General features: G+C 44.7%; 1 protein-coding gene across 1 annotated transcript; it reads left to right on the top strand.

The window, feature by feature from the left end:
• The first annotated feature begins 8,066 nt into the window (after positions 1-8,066).
• Positions 8,067-17,498, top strand: LOC118231095 (lipase maturation factor 2-like). The gene is made up of 14 exons (XM_035424577.1): positions 8,067-8,314; positions 9,152-9,405; positions 9,868-9,896; positions 10,188-10,381; positions 10,780-10,958; positions 11,038-11,176; positions 11,541-11,675; positions 11,775-11,880; positions 12,435-12,531; positions 13,049-13,231; positions 13,643-13,811; positions 14,183-14,294; positions 14,612-14,720; positions 15,224-17,498. Exons 1-14 carry the CDS (start codon positions 8,113-8,115, stop codon positions 15,638-15,640), a joined length of 2,325 nt encoding a protein of 774 aa, XP_035280468.1. The 5' UTR covers positions 8,067-8,112; the 3' UTR covers positions 15,641-17,498.
• The last annotated feature ends 1,361 nt before the right edge of the window (positions 17,499-18,859 follow it).

The following is an 18,859-nucleotide window of genomic DNA, read 5'->3' as shown; positions in this document are numbered from 1 at the left end:
TCTGTATTTCAAACTCTTTGACTGAATTTTTTTTTTACCGAATAAAATCGGTTTGCTTGACGGTGGGGAAAAAGTCCGGTCAGCCAGGCGCGCGCGTCGGGCTTCCGGTGAGGGACAGAACTGTGTTACGTAACCTTGCATAACTGCGTCCGGCCTTCACATCTGGCGCGGCTTTTTTTCCCGGTAACGGTTCGGGGTGGGTTTGCGTAATGTCATCTGACTCTGAGCCCTGTCCTTCCAGTGACGTCATGAGATTCCTGCTGCATAAGATAACTGGGAAATAATTTGCGTTTCTCTTCGAGGCGGTGCCTGAAAATGAAAAATGCTTAGGATGGGGGATGTTTTCCGAAAAGGCTCGGGGGTAATTCCAACCGCTTCTTTTTTTTTTTTTTCCTCCTTTCGTAGTATGGAAGGCCAAATGGGTCTAAAATGTGACATTGACGTCTGGACTCGATGTGATCATCATTGTCAGCTCATTCCAGTTTGCTTATTTTGTCTCCTTGCTTCCTTTCCTCGCTCCTAGCTCCACCCATCGGAGGACGCAAGAAGATTGGACTCCCCTAGCATAGGAAAATGATAAAATAAGAAGTAAGCTATCCCATTACAGTTTGACAAAAGCTTTGATTTCTTTTACATATGGCTATTTACAATAGCCGTATGTAAAACAATCGCTCTGGCGAATCTTGAAATGAGTAAAACTGTCTCACATCATTGTCAGTATTTTTGTCTTATTTATTTTAAGCCTAAATGTAAGACTGAAATACTTTAGACTGACTTTTTTTTTTTTTTGAAGTGCTAGATACAGCTTGAGCAGGACTTAAAAGGGCCTTTTGACAAGCTGCTCAAGCTCTATATATAAGACTAATATACTGAAAAGACTGACTTGTTTTTTGGCTTTTGCAGTGCAAGATGAGTTTAGAGTTTGAGCAGGACTTAAAAAGGCGCTGTCCTGCTGCAGTAGAGCGGGGGGATGACAAGCCGGGCGTGAAACTGTTCTGTTAACGGTTCGCGAGGCATGGCCCTGAATTTCGTGGACGAGCTAGGGGGCCTTGGCGCCCTCTTACAGGAGCGGTGCAGGAGCCACAGCCCCTCCCGAACTGCATGGAAGGACTGATGCCCCAGACACCACAGACCAAGGGCTTATACCAAGTAACGAATACCAATTTGCACAGTGACAAATATAACAATTGCATTTTACATTACATTCATTCATTTGGTATGTGCATTTAATGTTTTTTTTTTTTGAAGGTGATTAACAGTATAAAAAGTTGGCTCAGGCCTAACCACATTTTGAAATTGAAATTGAAATTTATTTATATAGCGCTTTTCATACATGTCTGTAACACAAAGTGCTTTACAGAAAGAGAAGACTAAATAAACAAAATAACACAAGATAAAACAGGGAAAAGCCCGACATGTATTCTTATAAAACTCCTCCCCCACTCCCTTCCATCCCAGGAATACAGGAATACAATAAAACAATAAAAACAATAAAATAATAAAAAGCAATAAAATAATACAGACCGGGAATAAAGGAAATAAAACGAAGCTCAGTAAAAGGCCTTTTTTAAAAAGTATGTTTTAAGTGATTTAAAGTCTGGAACTGATATCCTGTCTCTGATATCCTGTGGGAGTCTGTTCGACGCTTTAGGGGCATAAAAACTAAAAGCAGCCTGTCCTGTAGTTTTAAAGCAAACCTCTGGCACACAGCAGGCCAGCAGATGATGATCGCAGTGCTCGATCTGGTTGGTATGGTGCCATCTCATGTTTTGCCTTAAAAGCCAACAGTAAAATTTTGAAATCGATTCTAAAAGAAACTGGAAGCCAGTGCAGGGATTTGGGTACCGGGGTAATGAGATCATACTTTTTGGTCCTCGTCAGAACCCTGGCTGCTGCATTTTGAATGACCTGCAGTTGTGCAATAACAAGGCTGGGGAAGTAGTCCAGTCTAGTTGAGATAAAACCATGCATTATGTTCTCAGCAATTGGCAGTTATAAAAATGATCTTATCTCCGCTATATTTCTAAGATGATAAAATGAGTTTGGTAATGGATTTCGCATGTGATTTCAAGCTTAGCTCAGAGTCTAGGATTACCCCAAGAGTCCTAACTTCAGACTTAAAGTTGAACATAAAGTCAGAAATTTTATCCATGCAAAACGATTCTCTTTGCCTCTTACGACCTACGAGAAGACCTCAGTTTTGTTCTGATTTAGCTGAAGGAAGTTTTCCCGACATCCAATTTTTTATATCAGCCATGCACTTAGAACCGCAACTGAGGAGCTTTCCCCAGGCTTGATACTAATGCACAGCTGTGTATCATCAGCATAACTATGGAAAGACACACCATTACTACGAATATTATCACCAAGTGGGAGCATGTAACAGCAAAGGGCCAATTTAATGGACACAGCTCTGAGCTTATATAACAGTGGACCTGAACTTAAAGGCTTGTTTATCAGCACACTGTATAATAAATTTTAGGCAAGCTCTATTTTGGAAGAGCCAGTATTGACAATATCTCAAATTCAATTTTTAGTCCTGATCTGTGTGTGCAACTTCTGCTCATTCAAGAGTCCTCAAAAGCTGCAATTAGGCCTCTGAGTCCTATATGAGCCATTTTCCAACAACCTGATGTTTTTTGTGCAATTCCATTTTCCCATAAGTGGTTAATGCCAGTTTTTTTTTGAGCACATTTAACACCTCTGCTGTAAGGTTATCATTGCGGAGCACAACTCCAGTCCTGGAGGGTCGAAGTGTACACTGGTTTTCGATCCAGCCAAAATGGCTGTCCAGCTGATTCTCTACTGTATCAGACCACAAAAAAAAAAAAAAAAACCCATTGTAACAAAGGGGTACATGTGCAGTCCACAGCTGCAGACTTTATCGCCTGATTTTATCAAAAAAATGCACAGTCAAATAAGTAACTGGGGATCACTGAACCGTTTGGAGCAGGTGTTGCTGTGAAATCACAAAATGGATCAGCCCAGGTTGTGCACCCGCCTACGTAGGCGCATATTACTATCTTAATAATGCACCCTTAAAATAACAGTAAAATACTGCGCCATGAACTTGAGACCAGGTTTTTGTTGGTTGATCGCGCAATCGATTTCCGCTGCCTCAATATAGCAATACGCCAACAAAGCGCCTGACCACACTTCATTTTAAGACCAACGCGCCCGGCCATGGGCGCTCAGATGGGCGCAAGTACATTTGCTATTTTAAGTGTGCGCTGGACGGGAAAATGACAACTGCGTCGGTCTGAAACTAGCAAAGACACTTGCGTTGCGCTTGGCGCCGCTTTGCGCCAGGTGTAAGATAGAGCCCATAGAGTGCAAACATGGGCTGGGTCTATAATTCACGTGATGGACAAGCATTTGGCTGCACTTGCCTTTTACAGGTTTATGCTTTGTAATTGTTCTTGAGATGGATGATGTACAAACAACTCACTACAATGGGACTACACACATTTTTAAAAGGACAGCATGAAAACCAAGTACAACAGTGTCAGCTGTTATCTGCCTGCACAAGTTTTAAAAATTAGGATTTTTCCTTCTGATGTTACAAAGAAAATGCAGTGACAAAGTAGATGGGAATTGTTCCTGAGGGAAAATATTAAAATAGGTTGTTTGCAAATGAACAAAGAGGTTTTTCTTCTTTTTTTTTTTTTTTTGGTAAATGAGGCATCCTTTTTAGTGGAGCTGGTTCAGCTTCAATCGTTTGTAAAAACCCTGGCAGCTCTTCAAAACAAGAGCACCCTCCATATTTCGAACACTGCAGAAACAAGTGAACCGGGCCACAGCAGTTACCCACAATGCTCAGAGCCAGGGCTGCCCAGATCATCGCACACAATTAACGTGGTCAATCAGGCGTTCAGTTTTCAGTCTAGGGGTGTGCGTACACAGCATGCGCCATTGTCCAGTGTGCAAAACAAGCCGGTGTTTGACCAGTAGGGTCGTGGGAACGTCGCAACATTTTGATGAATGCTGAAATGTTTTTATCCACCGTGCTTCAGTAGCGCTGCGAACTTCAGACGGAGCATTCATAGTGATCGTGGCATGCATTCATCAGTCTGTTTTCAGCCATTAATTCCCTGCTCTTCTTCATGGGTTTGGGACAGACTGCTGTCAGTGTGTCCCCAGTCATTTGACGCGACGGCGTGCCTCCAGAAATGAGAGGTCCACCTCCTGTCACACGTGCTAACTTTTAGTTTCAGGATTTTTTTTTTTTTTCATCCTTTAAATGAAGTGAAGCTCCAAGTGTATACTTCACTCTTACACTTAAAAGCTAAGAAGGGGGGAAATTGATCATTCAGATAAGGCTTCTCTATTTCCTATATCTCACCTATAAATGAATATTTCTATTTAAACACTGTGCCTTGGGCATGCTTTTAATATTAGGCTACCTGTCTGGAAAAACAGGATACATTTTGTCTGATTACGTTGAAAATCAGGCGAATGCATTTTCGTTTTTTCACCTTGTAATACACTCAGGATAAGCAGTCCCTGATAAATGGGTGTAATGAATTAGTGAATACATTTAAATATGATAAAATCCCAGGGAATGAATACATATACTTTAAGGCCACTGGCAGGACATGGATGCACAAACAAAATGATGGCTGGTACAGGTTTACAGCACCAGAACTAAACAAAAATAATTTGCTTCTCCTACTGATCTCTCAAGTGAAGAGTAGATTTGTTTATGCTGGCACTGCACCAGTCATGTGGTGTGGGAAGCATGTTAAAGAGAATGTGTATGGTGCCCCCCCCCCAATATTCAAATTAAAGTTACACCCTTGCGTGTTACTGTTGCTGTGATAAGGTTAATAAAATAAGGAACCAGCCCCCTGGGGACCCACACATGGAAATGACATAGCATACTGTGCTATGTCTCCACCTCAAGCCCCACCCCCCCCCCCCCCCCCCCCCCCCACCCGGCAGGGAACTGCACTACAATTATCTGGCTCTGACTGTAAATCCACTTCACATTTTTTGGGGTGAAGGGCCAGGCCAAGAACAGATGTTTTATAAGAGATTGGGCGCCATCTTGTCCTCCGTTAACTGAAGGCAATGGGACCAACTACCACCTGCACTGCAAAGCAGGTTTTCCAGATTAAATCTTATTTCAGTTCCTCATAAAACCCCCCCCAAAAGCCCCATTGAAATAAAGCACTTTTTTGATGGCGTATTCCAAAGGAATCTCGAATTTGGGAAATGCTGCTGACAAAGGCTGGGTGAGAGGTGGTTAGACTAGTTAGGCGCTGATGTTTACATTACATTACAGGCATCACAGGAACCTGTGACCTTTAGGTTACAATCCCAGTTCCTTACCCATTATACTACACTGCTGCCCAATACACGTGTACACCCACATGGAGATACAAACACACTTACTCACACAAGGACAAATTAGCATGGACATATGGACACACGCAGGCATTCACACATAGTTCTAAGTTAAAGGGCTAGAGCTTAAAAGCTAATTTTTCTAAACTTGACTTTAAAAAAATAAAATAAAATACAGTAGACAGAGGGAAGAGAACAGACCAGGGTACAGAGCTGGTTCAGCAAGCCTGCCTTAAGAGGAAATAGAAAATAGATGTAGTCTTAGTTACAGCTATATGTGAAGTCCTATTTTTGCAGTCTTTAACACAATCTTTAAAAAACATCAAGTAGAATGTGAGGAAGTGAGAAAGACTAAGATGATATAAAAAGACTAAGCTCCTCTACAGTTCCTCTGATGAATGTTTTAGTACATTAACACTTAACAGTTTACTGTTCTGTCTGTGCTGTGAACCCCCTGTGCCAGTGTTTGATATGCTTTCATCAGCTGTTCAAGTGTCCTAGGCTTTGGGAATTCTGCTTTCCCAACTCTCTGGAGCACTGTCATTTTGTTACGCTCCAACGAGCACCTTGCTCTCTGATTGTGTAATTAGTGACCGTGTCTCACAGCCTCACTTCCAAAAGTGCAAAGACCGAATCACTCAGATCAACAAAGGTCATTACGATCTTTCACAGTATCCAGGCAAATCAAATCAAGTCTCTTGGGCAAAAGCACGGATGACAGTGCAAGCAGGTAGCCATCTGGGTATTTCTGCGCAAGTCAGGCACTTAACGATAGGGACAGATCCCGGCTGACACAAAATCTTACAATGTTGCTGGCAGGCTTTGTCAATGTTATAACGTTGCCACTACTTGGCGGCAACATTGTGAGAACATTGTGTGCTAGCTGGGATGTCAGTGTACTATAATGGGTAAGGAGGTGGTCTTGGAACCTAAAGCTCACAGGTTCGATTCCCTGGTAAGACATTGCCGTTGTACCGTTGAACAAGGTACTTAACCTGCGCTGCTCCAGAATATGTCCAGCTGTATAACTGGATGCAATGTGAATGCTATGTAAAAGTTGTGTAAGTCACTCTGGATAAGAGGGTCTACTAAATTCCTATAATGTAATGTAAATTATTTTGCGTTTGTGCTGGCAGCTCCAAAGGCACCACAGTAGTCCCCTGAGCTGTAAATGAAAGAGGAGTAACTAATATGTACCAGTACCCCAGCTGTTGAGCATCATCATCACACACACACACATACGCCTGTAAGAAAGCTCCCTGTTTGGAGCTGCTAGCACCGGGGTCGGAGCACACACCCCTTTGGGTCCCCACTCTGTAATGGGCGCGCCCGTGTCATTGGAGAGGGCCAACTCCTCCGTAGGGGTGCAGTTTGGGGGAGGCCGGCCCCCAATAGTTTCCTTGTCCTTTGCTTTTTTTTTTTTCCCTGTTGGCAGCAAGCAATACCAACTGTAAAATTCAGGCTGTGCGTAGCATCGAAGCACGTACAGTATTAGACAAGATATTGCAAACCTAAAAAGGAGGACCACAGCTAATCATTAACCGTAGCCATTAACATTGGATCATACATTACCTGACAAGACTCATCCATTATACTGCATCTTTGATCTCTCTGCCTTTAAGTCATAGTCTCAGTCCCTGGCAGGGAAAGCTTGATATAAACGATCCTTCGTGTTCTGTATCACTCAAACGGGTGGTATTTGGCATGAAGCCCTGACAAAATTTCAGTTTTAAATGTGAAGTGGCCAGTGACGCTTTTGAGCCACTTACCATTTTGAATTATGCTCTTGTATTCAGTCCTGACCTGCTGCCAAGATCTCTTGGCTCCGCTGGGGTTGCAGCTAGAAGGATAGACACAATTACTGCTCAGTCCATAAATATTTTCTCACAGACATAATGCAATGTCGCCACGATTCTGCGCTATTTTCTCGTTGTTACAAACATCGTCCCCTTTATGTGAATTCGCAGATACTTTCAGTCGGAAATCCTGGGTTGAGAGAGCAAGTTTACTATCAGGATCATGATACCGGTTCTCCGCGATTGCCACGGTTAGGATTTGTTAAGCCGGCTAACCTGGACTTCGCTCAACCAAGTTAAGCTTCTTTTGTGATACGGACGCCAGGTCTTCAACCAACGAGACAACACCCTTTATTATGAATTTTCACCCAATGTTCACTTAAATAAATATAAATAAATGTATGAGGTGCCTGGTCACCCGCTGAACTTTAGGGCCGTTGTTGTGGAATCACTCCCCCTATTGGAATTAAACTGCTATTGTCACTGTTTTCCACCGTACGCCTCATAATTTTGCATGTAAAAAATGTTGACATGCTGTGATTTTAGCTTCTCAGTCTCATATGGGTGTCACACAGATTTCCAAAAATGGAAATCATTGCAAACCTTATATTTTAAAACCAAATTAATCAAAATTATATTCACCTACACCCCACTCGCTATTCAGTAATTATAAGACAATGTTTTATCTATAGAAAATAGATAATTATTTTCCAGATCATTTGTTAAATGCAGATTATAACCTTCAAAGCCATGTAACGTTCAACATCACGTAACACTTTGTGCACAGTAGACGTTCAACATCCGTGCTGTAAGCTATTTAAAAATTTCGATTAAACCGCATACCGAACGAACTACTTTTCCCAGTTATTACTACATTTTACGCAGTAAAACGTCAAAAGATCGCGCAGTTTGTGTAGCCAATAGAATCCATGACAGGCGTTCGTGCCTTCGTCCGCTTCGTCCATGCTGGATGTCTGGAACGGAAAGATATGATTCCTGTGTTCTCTTCTTGATACGCCGTACCTTTCTAACTGGCGAACTATCGCGCATACGGCCGTTTTATTTCCATTACATGGCAATGGGAGACATTAGACTTCCACGGCACATGTTTCTGTGGAGCATGTCCGTTATTTACATGTTTGCCTTCGCATCCCTGTACATTCAGATACCAGGTAAGCGATGACACTGTGTTAGCTTCCAGTATGGCGGTCATCTGAATGCACGGACGGAGTTTTAAAAAAATTCAGATGTGAAACATAACGTCACTGTCCTTCACAGGTGAAATCACAATCAGTTGGAAATAATTTTGAAAGCTGAAATTAGTTAACCAGCAACTGCATAGCAAAATAACGGTATTCTAAGTTTCCTAGGCGTACGCAACCTTCCGGGGGGAAAAGTCGAGCCAGTTATTTAAAATGGCCAGCACAGTTAGCTAACTACATGTAATTCGAAGTTCCTTTCTTACCAAAGCTAATACTGCTGGCTCATCAGCCTGTTGTCTGTCTACAAATTGCCTACCCGGGAAGCCTAACAGCTGGAAAGCTAGGTTAGATCACTCGCAAGCCTTCAAGTGTTTGTCCACCCCTTGTGGTTTTGCACAAGCACTGTTGCTCATCTGTTCTCAAGCATATAGTCCGGGAAGGCTGCTGAGTCTGCGTTTTTTTCCCGTTATTACTCACTTATTTGGTCGATTAAATAAGTTTATTGCACATGCACTCCTGGTTTCTTGGTTTTGAACTGACTGCTTAAATTAAAAAAAAAAAATCATTTTATTTATTACTGTGTGCTGTAGAAGTTAATAAGATACAAAGATTTAGCTTTCATATAAAACTGGAATACAAGCTTAGCCAAAATGGGTAAACCTTGGCAGACAATCAGTGTATAGCTGGGTCTGTGAAATCTTGTTAAATCCTAGGCAGTGCTGTTTTATCAGGATCTGCAACCATGTAGTACGATTGCATTTAGTCCAGACTCCTCAACTGACTTTTAGCCAATGTCTCCGCCACCAGGTCTCTATGGTAACGATGGAATTCTGCCGGCTCGTTGGCAGTTGCGCTACACCGGGAAGAGCCTCCTGGAGCAGCTGCGTGACTCGCCCACCCTGCTGTGGCTGGGCCCTCGCTTTGGCCTGGACACCCAGCAGGGCATGGAGCTCATCTGCATTTTGGGGTCCCTCCTGGGCCTCGGGGCCATGGTGCTGGAGCCCCTGCGGAACAGCATTGTGTTCTTCTGCCTGTGGGTGCTCTACCTCTCCCTATTTCAGGTGTGTAGCCCTCGCTGCTCGAATAGTCTGACAGCCACATGTAGCAGAAGAGGTCTGCCATATTGGTCCTGAACTGGCAGCAGATTGTCCTTCAGGCCATCCCCACCTGGGCACCTGGGAAGAAGTCTGAACTTGAGACAAGGGATATTTTGGGTTTCTTCCAACATAAAATATTTGATTAATCTTAGCTGAAGCCCAAACAACACAAAACTCTAGGTCTTCCTACCGTTGACTACTGGTCTAGCACAAGATCTTTTGGAAGGCCTGTATTACATTTTTCTTGTACTCAGAGCGGCAGAGTAGAATTTCTATTAGTGATCCGCAGTCTGCTCGCTGTACAGCATGTGTTTATTCACAACATTGTTAGCCCATGACCAGCCCTCCATGGTGCTTGGGTAGGGGCTTTGATAAATGCAAAGCCAGCATTCTAACAGTAGTAATGTTTTTCTTCCTTTTATGCAGGTTGGGCAGGTTTTTCTGTACTTCCAGTGGTAAGTGTTGGTGCCTCAGACGTCATAGTTTGACATAGCATTGATTTCAGTTCATAATTTGTTTCAGTTCATAAAAAAAGATAACCTGATCAGCTCCGCCACTGCTATGACTGGCACGCTCCTGTAATCAGTGGACTGTGAATCTACTCTGTGATTTCAGAACCAGTCGAAAATGCACTGCGCACTAGTGTATCCCTAGTAGTGCACCGCGCACTAGTGTATGTCAGAGGTGTTGGGAGTAAATGTTTTGTGGGTAATGTGGGGTTGTCATGGATATCCCCGTGGTTTCAGGGACAGCCTGTTGCTGGAGACGGGCTTCCTGGCGGTTCTGATCGCCCCCCTGACCCTGCCCCGCGGGGGGTCCCCGTCCCGGCAGCACGACGGCGTCACGTTCTGGCTGGCCCGCTGGCTCCTGTTCCGCCTCATGTTCGCCTCGGGCGTGGTCAAGCTGACCAGCCGCTGCCCCACCTGGTGGGGCCTCACAGGTGCGTGGTGCGTCGGAGTCAGTTTAACACTCACAGGCTCCGCAATCAGCTCTAACCCTTCAAGGTGTGAGATCACAAATACACGATTGGAATGTTCTTAACTGAACATTCTAAGGCTGATGTCACAATCACTGCTGGTTATTGAAAGCAATGGAGTTCTAGAACAATGACTTACGATGTTGAAAAGGCATTCCAGAAAGCCTACTCTTGAAAGGGTTAAGTATGATGAGGTTAGGAGATTTAGTATGAATGTTGGATTTCCTGATGATCCTGGATCCAGAGGCGTGTCAAGGGTGTCAGTCCTTGTGGCAAATTGGAATAGTTGACAAAATGGGCAGAGATTACTGAGGAACCATACAGATCCTGCCCGCCTGATTGGTCCCTCTGCTCGCCCACAGCTCTGACCTACCACTACGAGACCCAGTGCATCCCCACGCCCCTGGCCTGGTACGCCCATCAGCTGCCCGTCTGGTTGCAGAAGCTCAGCGTGGTGGGCACCTTCGTCATCGAGATCGCCGTGCCCTTCCTCTTCTTCTCGCCCGTCAGGTGTCTGCGGCTGGGCGCCTTCTACCTGCAGGTGTGTACGAAAATGCGCCATTTTGTTCCATAGTGCGTCTGTTTTATGCGCGCTAATGACATTTTAATCCCGTGTCCAGGTTCTGCTGCAGGTACTCATCATCCTAACCGGGAACTATAACTTCTTCAACCTCCTCACCATCACGCTGTGCTTCTCCCTGCTGGACGATGACCACGTCCTCTCATTTATCGGACGCGCGAAGAAGGCGGAGTCTAAAAGTACGCCCTTCCGCGTGCACGCTTCAGGCGGGTAGAGTTCAGGGTGTCGTATCAGATTGTTTGGTGTTATAGCGTAAGGAAACAGGAGCGTGTTGTGAGGTCTGCTTACATGATTCTCACAGTTTAAAAAACCCTGTGTGTCAGCCTCCAAGTAATGCATTATCAAGGATACCCACCTCCCTGTGTGATACCGTTCTGTCCTGTAGGTTTGTTTCCCTTCCTCCAGTGCTAGTTTGTTCATTGAGGCTGGAGAAAGCACATTATGATCAGACAGAACAGACAATCCGATCATGTGATATGTAATTCAGTAATGTTGATAGGAGATGCCTGTAAGTCTGGGTTCTTCTGTGATCGTTGTCTCTAGCCTGGCCTGAGGCCGTGGCGTCCGGGCTGGCATCACTGACTGGGCTGTGCGTCTGCGGTCTCATGGCCTACCTGACTGTGGTCTACTTCAGCCTGGATATCGACTGGGAGAAGGCTAGTGTATCCTCACACACTGGTGTGTATATCTGAGTGAGTGGGTTAGGGCCATCAAACTTAACCGTTTTGATTTTAGGATAAACCTTTATTTTGAAACAAATGCTATTTTTCTTTGTAGCATTTACCTACCACCAGTTTAACTGGTTTCTGAAGACAGTGACTGTTCCCAGTATTTGGACTGGAGTGCTCTCTCTTACCTGGGAAATCATCAAGGCCATGTTCAAGTGAGTCTTTGGGGCTATGTGTATTTTATAAGTGTTACAATGCATATCGTGTATAAAAGCATCACTTCCACCTGAGGCTGTTACATGCCAGAGGCTCATTACAACCTGTTGGCGTATGCTGTTACTGCCTCCAAGTGTATTGCCTGTGGCAAGCTATTGGTCGAGTCTGATGCCTGAAATGATCACGCAAGTATATGTTTGTTGTCATAGAACAGGGCTGCATCTGCATTTTAACCCTTTGAAGAGTAGGTTGTTTTAGAATTTTTTTTCAGAATTGTAAGTCAGTGTTCTAGAACATTGCTTTCAGTCACCAGTAGCGATTGTTACATCAGCATTAGAATGTTCAATTAAGAACATTCTAATCACATATTTGTGATCTTACAATTTAAAGGGTTAAGATGGGTTGGTTTGGCTTTGTGTGTGCCCATGTCTGTGGTGTTGTGAGCGGGTGTGTGTATTTGAGTCTGTTTGTGATGTCACATGTCAGGAGTGCTGGTGCCGGGTGTGTGAGCTCACCTGCGTTGCTGGAGCCGAACGTTGTGTGTGCTCCTCAGGTGCGCCTGTGTGCGCGGAGTCTTCTGGAAGCTGACCGCCACCGCGCAGTGGGCCGTGTTCGCCACCGCCGCCGTCTGCATGTTCGCTATCAGCACGGTGAGTCGCGCCCGTCGCCCGGACGCTCAACCCCCACCCCCCACCCCCCACCCCCAGACCCTTCATCATCTGACAGACCAGAGCTGCCTTATCGCGGTTTCAGGTTTGGATCAATAAGTTCTTCAGACAAACCAGCGCTGCCTTATCGTGGTCTCAGGTTTGGATCAATAGGTTTTTCAGACAAGCCAACGCTGCCTTGTGAGTTTCAGGCTTTGCCTTAATTAGCTTGTGTTTATTTTTGTTGCCCTCCAATAAAAAGGTCAGATCTGTCCCTGTCATTTGTCTGATAATCTGCCTCCTTCTCTGCTAGGTGCTTTCCACTTCATTATGCTGTCTGACAAACCAATGCAAAAATTCATCTTTAAATGTTTTCTGCATCACCCTGATTTTATCACTTTGCATTTTTTCACCCTCAGAAATGCCCATTTTAAAATGAGTCTTCAGTTGAAAAATGCTTGTATTTAAAAAAATTTGTATAACGTTATGTTTATCAGCAGCCCTTCTGTTTGCCGCCTAGGTTCCCTACACACTAATTGAATACGAGGCCCAGGGTTCGATCTGGCCAGCCGTCGCTAGGACGCACAGCTCTGTGGCTCGTTACCAGCTGGTGAACTCTTACGGCCTCTTCAGGAGGATGACGGGGGTCGGGGGTCGCCCGGAGGTGGTGATCGAGGGCAGCATGGACAGGGTCACCTGGACGGTAAGGGGACGCCCAATCAGAAAGCCCCGTTATGGGCATAGTGCTGGCAGCGCAGAGACGTGCTGGGTATCTACATTGTGAATGGAAACGTTGACTGGAGGTGACACCCGTCAGCAGATAAATTAAAAATGGCTGCTGGATGAATGTGCGTTCAGTTCAGTGTCTCCCAACCCTGTTCCTTGTGATTTACCATCCTGCAGGTTTTCATTTCTACTCTAACAAAGCACACCTTATTCAATGGCTGGAGATTTTGTTGCGCTTCTAATTAGTCGAGTCAGGTGTCTCAAATTAAGGTTGAAGTGAACATCTGTAGGTTGGCAGATCTCCAGGAGCAGGGCTGGGAACCACACGTCTAGTGCTGATTGGCTATGGTCAGGCCTGAGCTCCGCCCCTAATCCCCCCCCCCCCCAGGAGATCGAGTTCATGTACAAGCCCGGGAACGTGAGCGGGCCCCCGCCGGCCGTGGCCCCCCACCAGCCCCGGCTGGACTGGCAGATGTGGTTCGCCGCCCTTCGCCCCCACGCGCAGAGCCCCTGGTTCACCGGCCTGGTGCAGCGCCTCCTGCAGGGCAAGAGAGACGGTGAGGAGGGGGGGGGGGTCATGTGTAGCACAGTGTAGCACAGTGGGTAAGGGACTTGGCTTGTATCCGAAAGGTCATAGGTTCAAATCCTGGGTTAGGGCACTGCCATTGTACCCTTGAGCAAGATACTTGCATTGCTTCAGTATGTATGATCCAGCTGTATAAATGGATACAATGTAAAAAAAAATAATAATAATTTAAAATGCTGTGTAAAAGTTGTGTAAGTTGCTCTGGATAAGAGCGTCTGCTAAATGCCTGCGATGTCATCAGACACTCAGTTTCTAAGGGCACAGACTTTCATTCTAAGGGCACACAGTTCAAGGTGAGCGTGAAAACTGAAAAAGTATTGATTTTCCTTTTCCTCTGTCCAGTGATTAACCTGGTCCAGGTGGAGGAGTCCAGATACCCGTTCAGCCACAGCCCCCCAGCGTTCATCCGGGCCCGCCTCTACAAGTACTGGTTCACCGAGCTTCGTGAGGACGGGTGAGGTTTCCTGCGCTAGTGTTGCTGAGGCTAGGGAAGCTAGCGTTGCTGTGAGGGTCGCTATCGAAGCTAGCGTTACTGTGAGGTTCGCTATCATAGATCTGTCTGCTGTGCGCACCTCATCGAGACCATGTGTGCTAAAGAGAGTCCGCTTTATTCATGGAATAATATTCAGAAGGACCGCACCTTCACAGAATTCAGTTTAAAGGGCCCGTGTGTTCGGAATAAGGAAGCGTCCAGCCGTACGTGAGATCTTATGTGAAACGTGGGACTGGCAGTGCGTCGTTTTGAGCAGTGTGACCTGCGTGTCGGTACAGGTCGCTGCCCCGGCAGTGGTGGAGAAGGCAGTACGTGGAGGAGTTCTATCCCACAGTCCACCTGGGCGACCCCGTGCTGGAGAGCATGCTCAGTCAGCACGGGCTCAAGGTAACGTCACAGCCATTAGCATTAGCATTAGCTTTCATACAGTTAGTCAGTTACTCCTGCTCCTCTAGCACTTATTCAGCATGCTGTGGTTATCCAATGCTTTTATCCTTTTCTACTTTCCAGTACCATTCGTATATTTCTTTTTGAGGTTTTTATTTGTATTAATTGTGACATTTGTTTTTCGGTCCATGTGAAATATTTTCTTAGGTGTGTAGTGCTTGTCTGTTTTTGTCGGAGGTTATTATGGTGGCTAAAGCGTATGGTCTCATTTGTGAAGGAGAAGGAAAAAAAGAAAAATGTCCTCACACTTGAAAATTAGAGCTGCCTATTTTAATTACAACGTTTCGACCACAAACGGTCTTCGTCAGACAAAAACAGGGAGCTTTGTCTTTTCCACTGTGCGGATATTTTTCTCTTTTCTTCATTTGTTCTCTTTTTATCCAGCACCTGGCCTGCTCAGGTTTGGATGTGCACGCAGTTATTTTCTGTGTTCTCTTGTGAAGGACAAGGGTGTGGTCCGGCGCGTCTCAAACGCACTGCTCCCCCGGGCCCTGGGGCAGGTTCGGGCGCAGGTTCAGGGCCTCTCCGGGCCCTCGGCGCTCTGGTCCCTCTTCATCACGGGGCTCACCATCAGCTTCCTCAGGGCACTGAGCTCCAGGGCCTTCCGGACCCGCGGGCCCAAACCCCTCCCCGTGGAACTTCTGGGTGAGAAGACTGAGGAGGCGCCGTCTCCACCTGCGCCATGTCCCGAGGAGGAGGAGGAGGTGGGAGACGAGGTGGAAGAGGAGGAGGTGGGAGATGAGGAGGAGGAGGTGGAAGAGGAGGAGGTGGTAGAAGAGAAGGTGAAAGGAGAGTTTGCCACTGACCATGATGGCAGAGGTGACATGGAGGAGAAGCGGTTGGAATCTGAAGCAAGCTAAAGGAAAAGGGAGTGCCAATGGTGATCGACGATCACTCTAAACCTCGGTCAGACAATGGGAAGGATGAGTGTTGTTTTCACCGGCTCCCTCTGGTGGCCAAGTTGGGATGTGCACTCTCTCTACACGTGCGCAGTGTATGGGCTGAGGATGCAGTCTGTTTCTGCTTGAACTTCACAAGTGTATGGATTGACATTTGTAAAAAAAACCAGTCCTCTTAAACTACTGCCTCATTTGCGCATTTATTAATTCTGTAAGAAAGGCAGTATGACTCATGGAAAAGTCCAAATTATTATATTTTTTAAATGGGTCATGGAAGGATTAAGCACAGGGAAAAGTGGGTGGTGTCAGATGTTTAAGGCCTTTCACTCGGCTTTTGAATATACATTCACTTTCAAATACACTGGGCAGATTTCTCATTGTTTTCACACATCCTCTATGCAATTGATAACAGTAAACTACCGATAATTGTTCTAGACCTAGTTGGATCTTAGTTATCTGTATGGTCGCGCACTGCTGTTGAGCACTTTAAAGTGCATTTGTGTTTGTGTGGGTTTTGAATTTTGGCTGAGTGCGTGGGAAGAGAGAGCTCTTAAAACAGCTGAGTTCCCCTCTGCTTTGGAGACTGTAAGTTCTCCGGTGTTCTGGTTTGTTGCAAGTCGACACATTTGGCTGCTAGCTTCGGAGATTCATCGTTGGCAACGTTAATGTAATACTCTTGATAAATCATTACCATTTTCATATCCATGTTGTCCTTTGATGTCGTCACATAATGCTTTTTTGCATTCCTGTGGCTTATACAGTATATATATATATTAAAGGAGTCTCATTAATGATTATTTAACTTGTTGTCATGGTAACTGGTTAAAATCTACTGTCCCTTTATTTATTCACCCCACCAAATTTTCTTCCCCATTTTGTAATTTTGAGTCACAAATTTATGGCTCCTCTTCATAGGTGGAAAGTCCTGCCACAGTCCTGGGGGTGCGCAAGCTAGCATTTGGGCCAGAAAGTGTGCTGCCAGGTCTGCTTGATTTTAAATTTAATGTTATTGCGCTGGGGGACTGCACAGCTGTTCAGAAATAAGATTGAATAGATTTCAGAAGTCCAATAATGTCCCTGGATCAGTTAATATCCACACTGTCTTAGTCAGTCGCTCTTAAATCTGAATGACTTGTTCTGTCTCTGCATGAAAGTATCTCATGTAAATGTGGACAGTGATGATGTGACCTTAACATTCCAGGATACTTTCTCTTGGGTCATGACTAACTAGATAGCCAGCTTTGTATTTTTTTTTTTACATCAAAAGCTTTGTCTCTGCCAAAAACCTGAAATGTTCCCATTTCGATACATCGTATGACTTTCCACAAAGGGTTATGACCAAGGACAATACAAATGGAAATGGATGCACTGATTTTGAACGTGCTTGGAGTTGGCACCAACTGAAACCTCGCATTGTAAGGTGCGTACAGATGACAGAAGGAATCTAACTATTGACCGTCTAATTACAATAAAGAATTTTTGGATTTGTATAATTTTGTAGTCTAGGATTATGCAAACCATGTTTAGGGTCAATATTGTCAGAAAAATGACCTTTGTCTAGTCTGTATACAGTATGTTTGTGTTTGATTTGCAATCCTGAATTTTCAGCATCGGTAATCATCCAGCAGAACCAAATATAAATTCACATTTTATTTATATTACCTTACACTGCTCATTAGGCAGGTCACATGGTAACATGTTGTATCGTTACATAAATTGACATTTATTGTTACATATTATATGCGTAATGTGTGAGGAAAACATTTTACTGATACGTATCAAGTTTGTAATAAAGTATCCATTTTTTATTGACGACGTCCATTATCGTATTCAATGTCATGCGTGTCTGAATGCGCTGCCTGAGCTAGTTTTGTATTTATCAAAATTTGAATGAAATGAGATTTTGGTCTCTTTTTTTGAGATGAACCTGAAATCAGTCAGCTAACACAACATGTCCTCGCAGTGTTACTGGACTGTTTTGTCAGTGTTACATCAGCGCCCGTACGGGGTGGCATCGTTGTGAGGACGTTCTGTGTTTTTCTGGGAGAATGGCCGTGCCCAAAGGTTCTGTTACTATTCCCTGGCATATCCTGGGCTGAGTCCTGATCTCCGTATTCCAGCAGCACAGCAGAACAGGCCATTCAGCCCGGCGATGCTCGCCATTTTGTCCACGAAATCAGTGCTCTGATTACCTGCAGACTGGACAGTATCTAACACTGCAATCCTCAGAGCCTGTATATATATATATATATATATATATATATATGTGTGTGTGTGTGTGTGTGTTTGTGTATATAGTATACATATATGCATAGTATGCCATATACATATAGTACGGCAGAAAGTGTGATGTGTGTGACGAGTTCTCCCGAATCTCTCTAATAATTTGGCGACCGGACTGCCATGCGTTTGGCTTCCGAGTGTACTTCATCACTGTGGACCCTGTGGCTTAACATTGTCACAGTGTTTGCTACTGTACACTGTAGCTGCACTGAGCTACAGTGTGTTACTGTCTCTGTGTAACGTTTAGGACAAGGACATCTTCCCAGGAAAAGTGACAAACTAAGACTGTTACACTGCCCACACAGGACAACATTGTTGTTGTAGTGTAGTGTTGGTAAACTTTTTGGAAATTCCTTTTTTGCAAACATCCGGTTCCCCAGTTCATGGCATTTTTATAACATGTAACCACTAGGTGGCACTAGAGGGTGGTACTGGTGGTTTGCATTTTGAACAAAGCCACAGAAAATAAGGGGTGAGCAAGTGCAGTGCTTGACCTTGGCATGCATACTTACCCATTAAGCTGCATGAGAAGTACAATCGGATAGTTTTACAGTTGTACATCAGCAATTCATAGGAGTTGGCTTGTTGTAATAATTTCCTAAGACCCCTTTAATTGCAGCACCTTTAAACAATGATCAGGCACAGGAAGTTTCCTTTGTCTTTTCTAACTAGGAAACGTATAGGTATAGTTTAAGGGTCTTTCATTTGTAGAAATAAACAGAACCCCTCCCCCCCGCCCTCCATACGCTACATTTCTGTAAAATGAACTCCGTGTCCATAGAACTGAGTTTTGTTTGTTTGTTTTTTGCTATAATCTGGTCCTTTTGAACACTTCTGACAATTTTGTGTTGAGAGGGAAAAAAAAACCCAGCAGTACTACTGGCCTTGAAGGCCAGT

This window comes from Anguilla anguilla, chromosome 7 (assembly GCF_013347855.1).
Source record: "Anguilla anguilla isolate fAngAng1 chromosome 7, fAngAng1.pri, whole genome shotgun sequence".
NCBI classification, from domain to species: Eukaryota; Metazoa; Chordata; class Actinopteri; order Anguilliformes; family Anguillidae; genus Anguilla; species Anguilla anguilla.
This window is presented reverse-complemented; position numbering and strand designations above follow the sequence as displayed.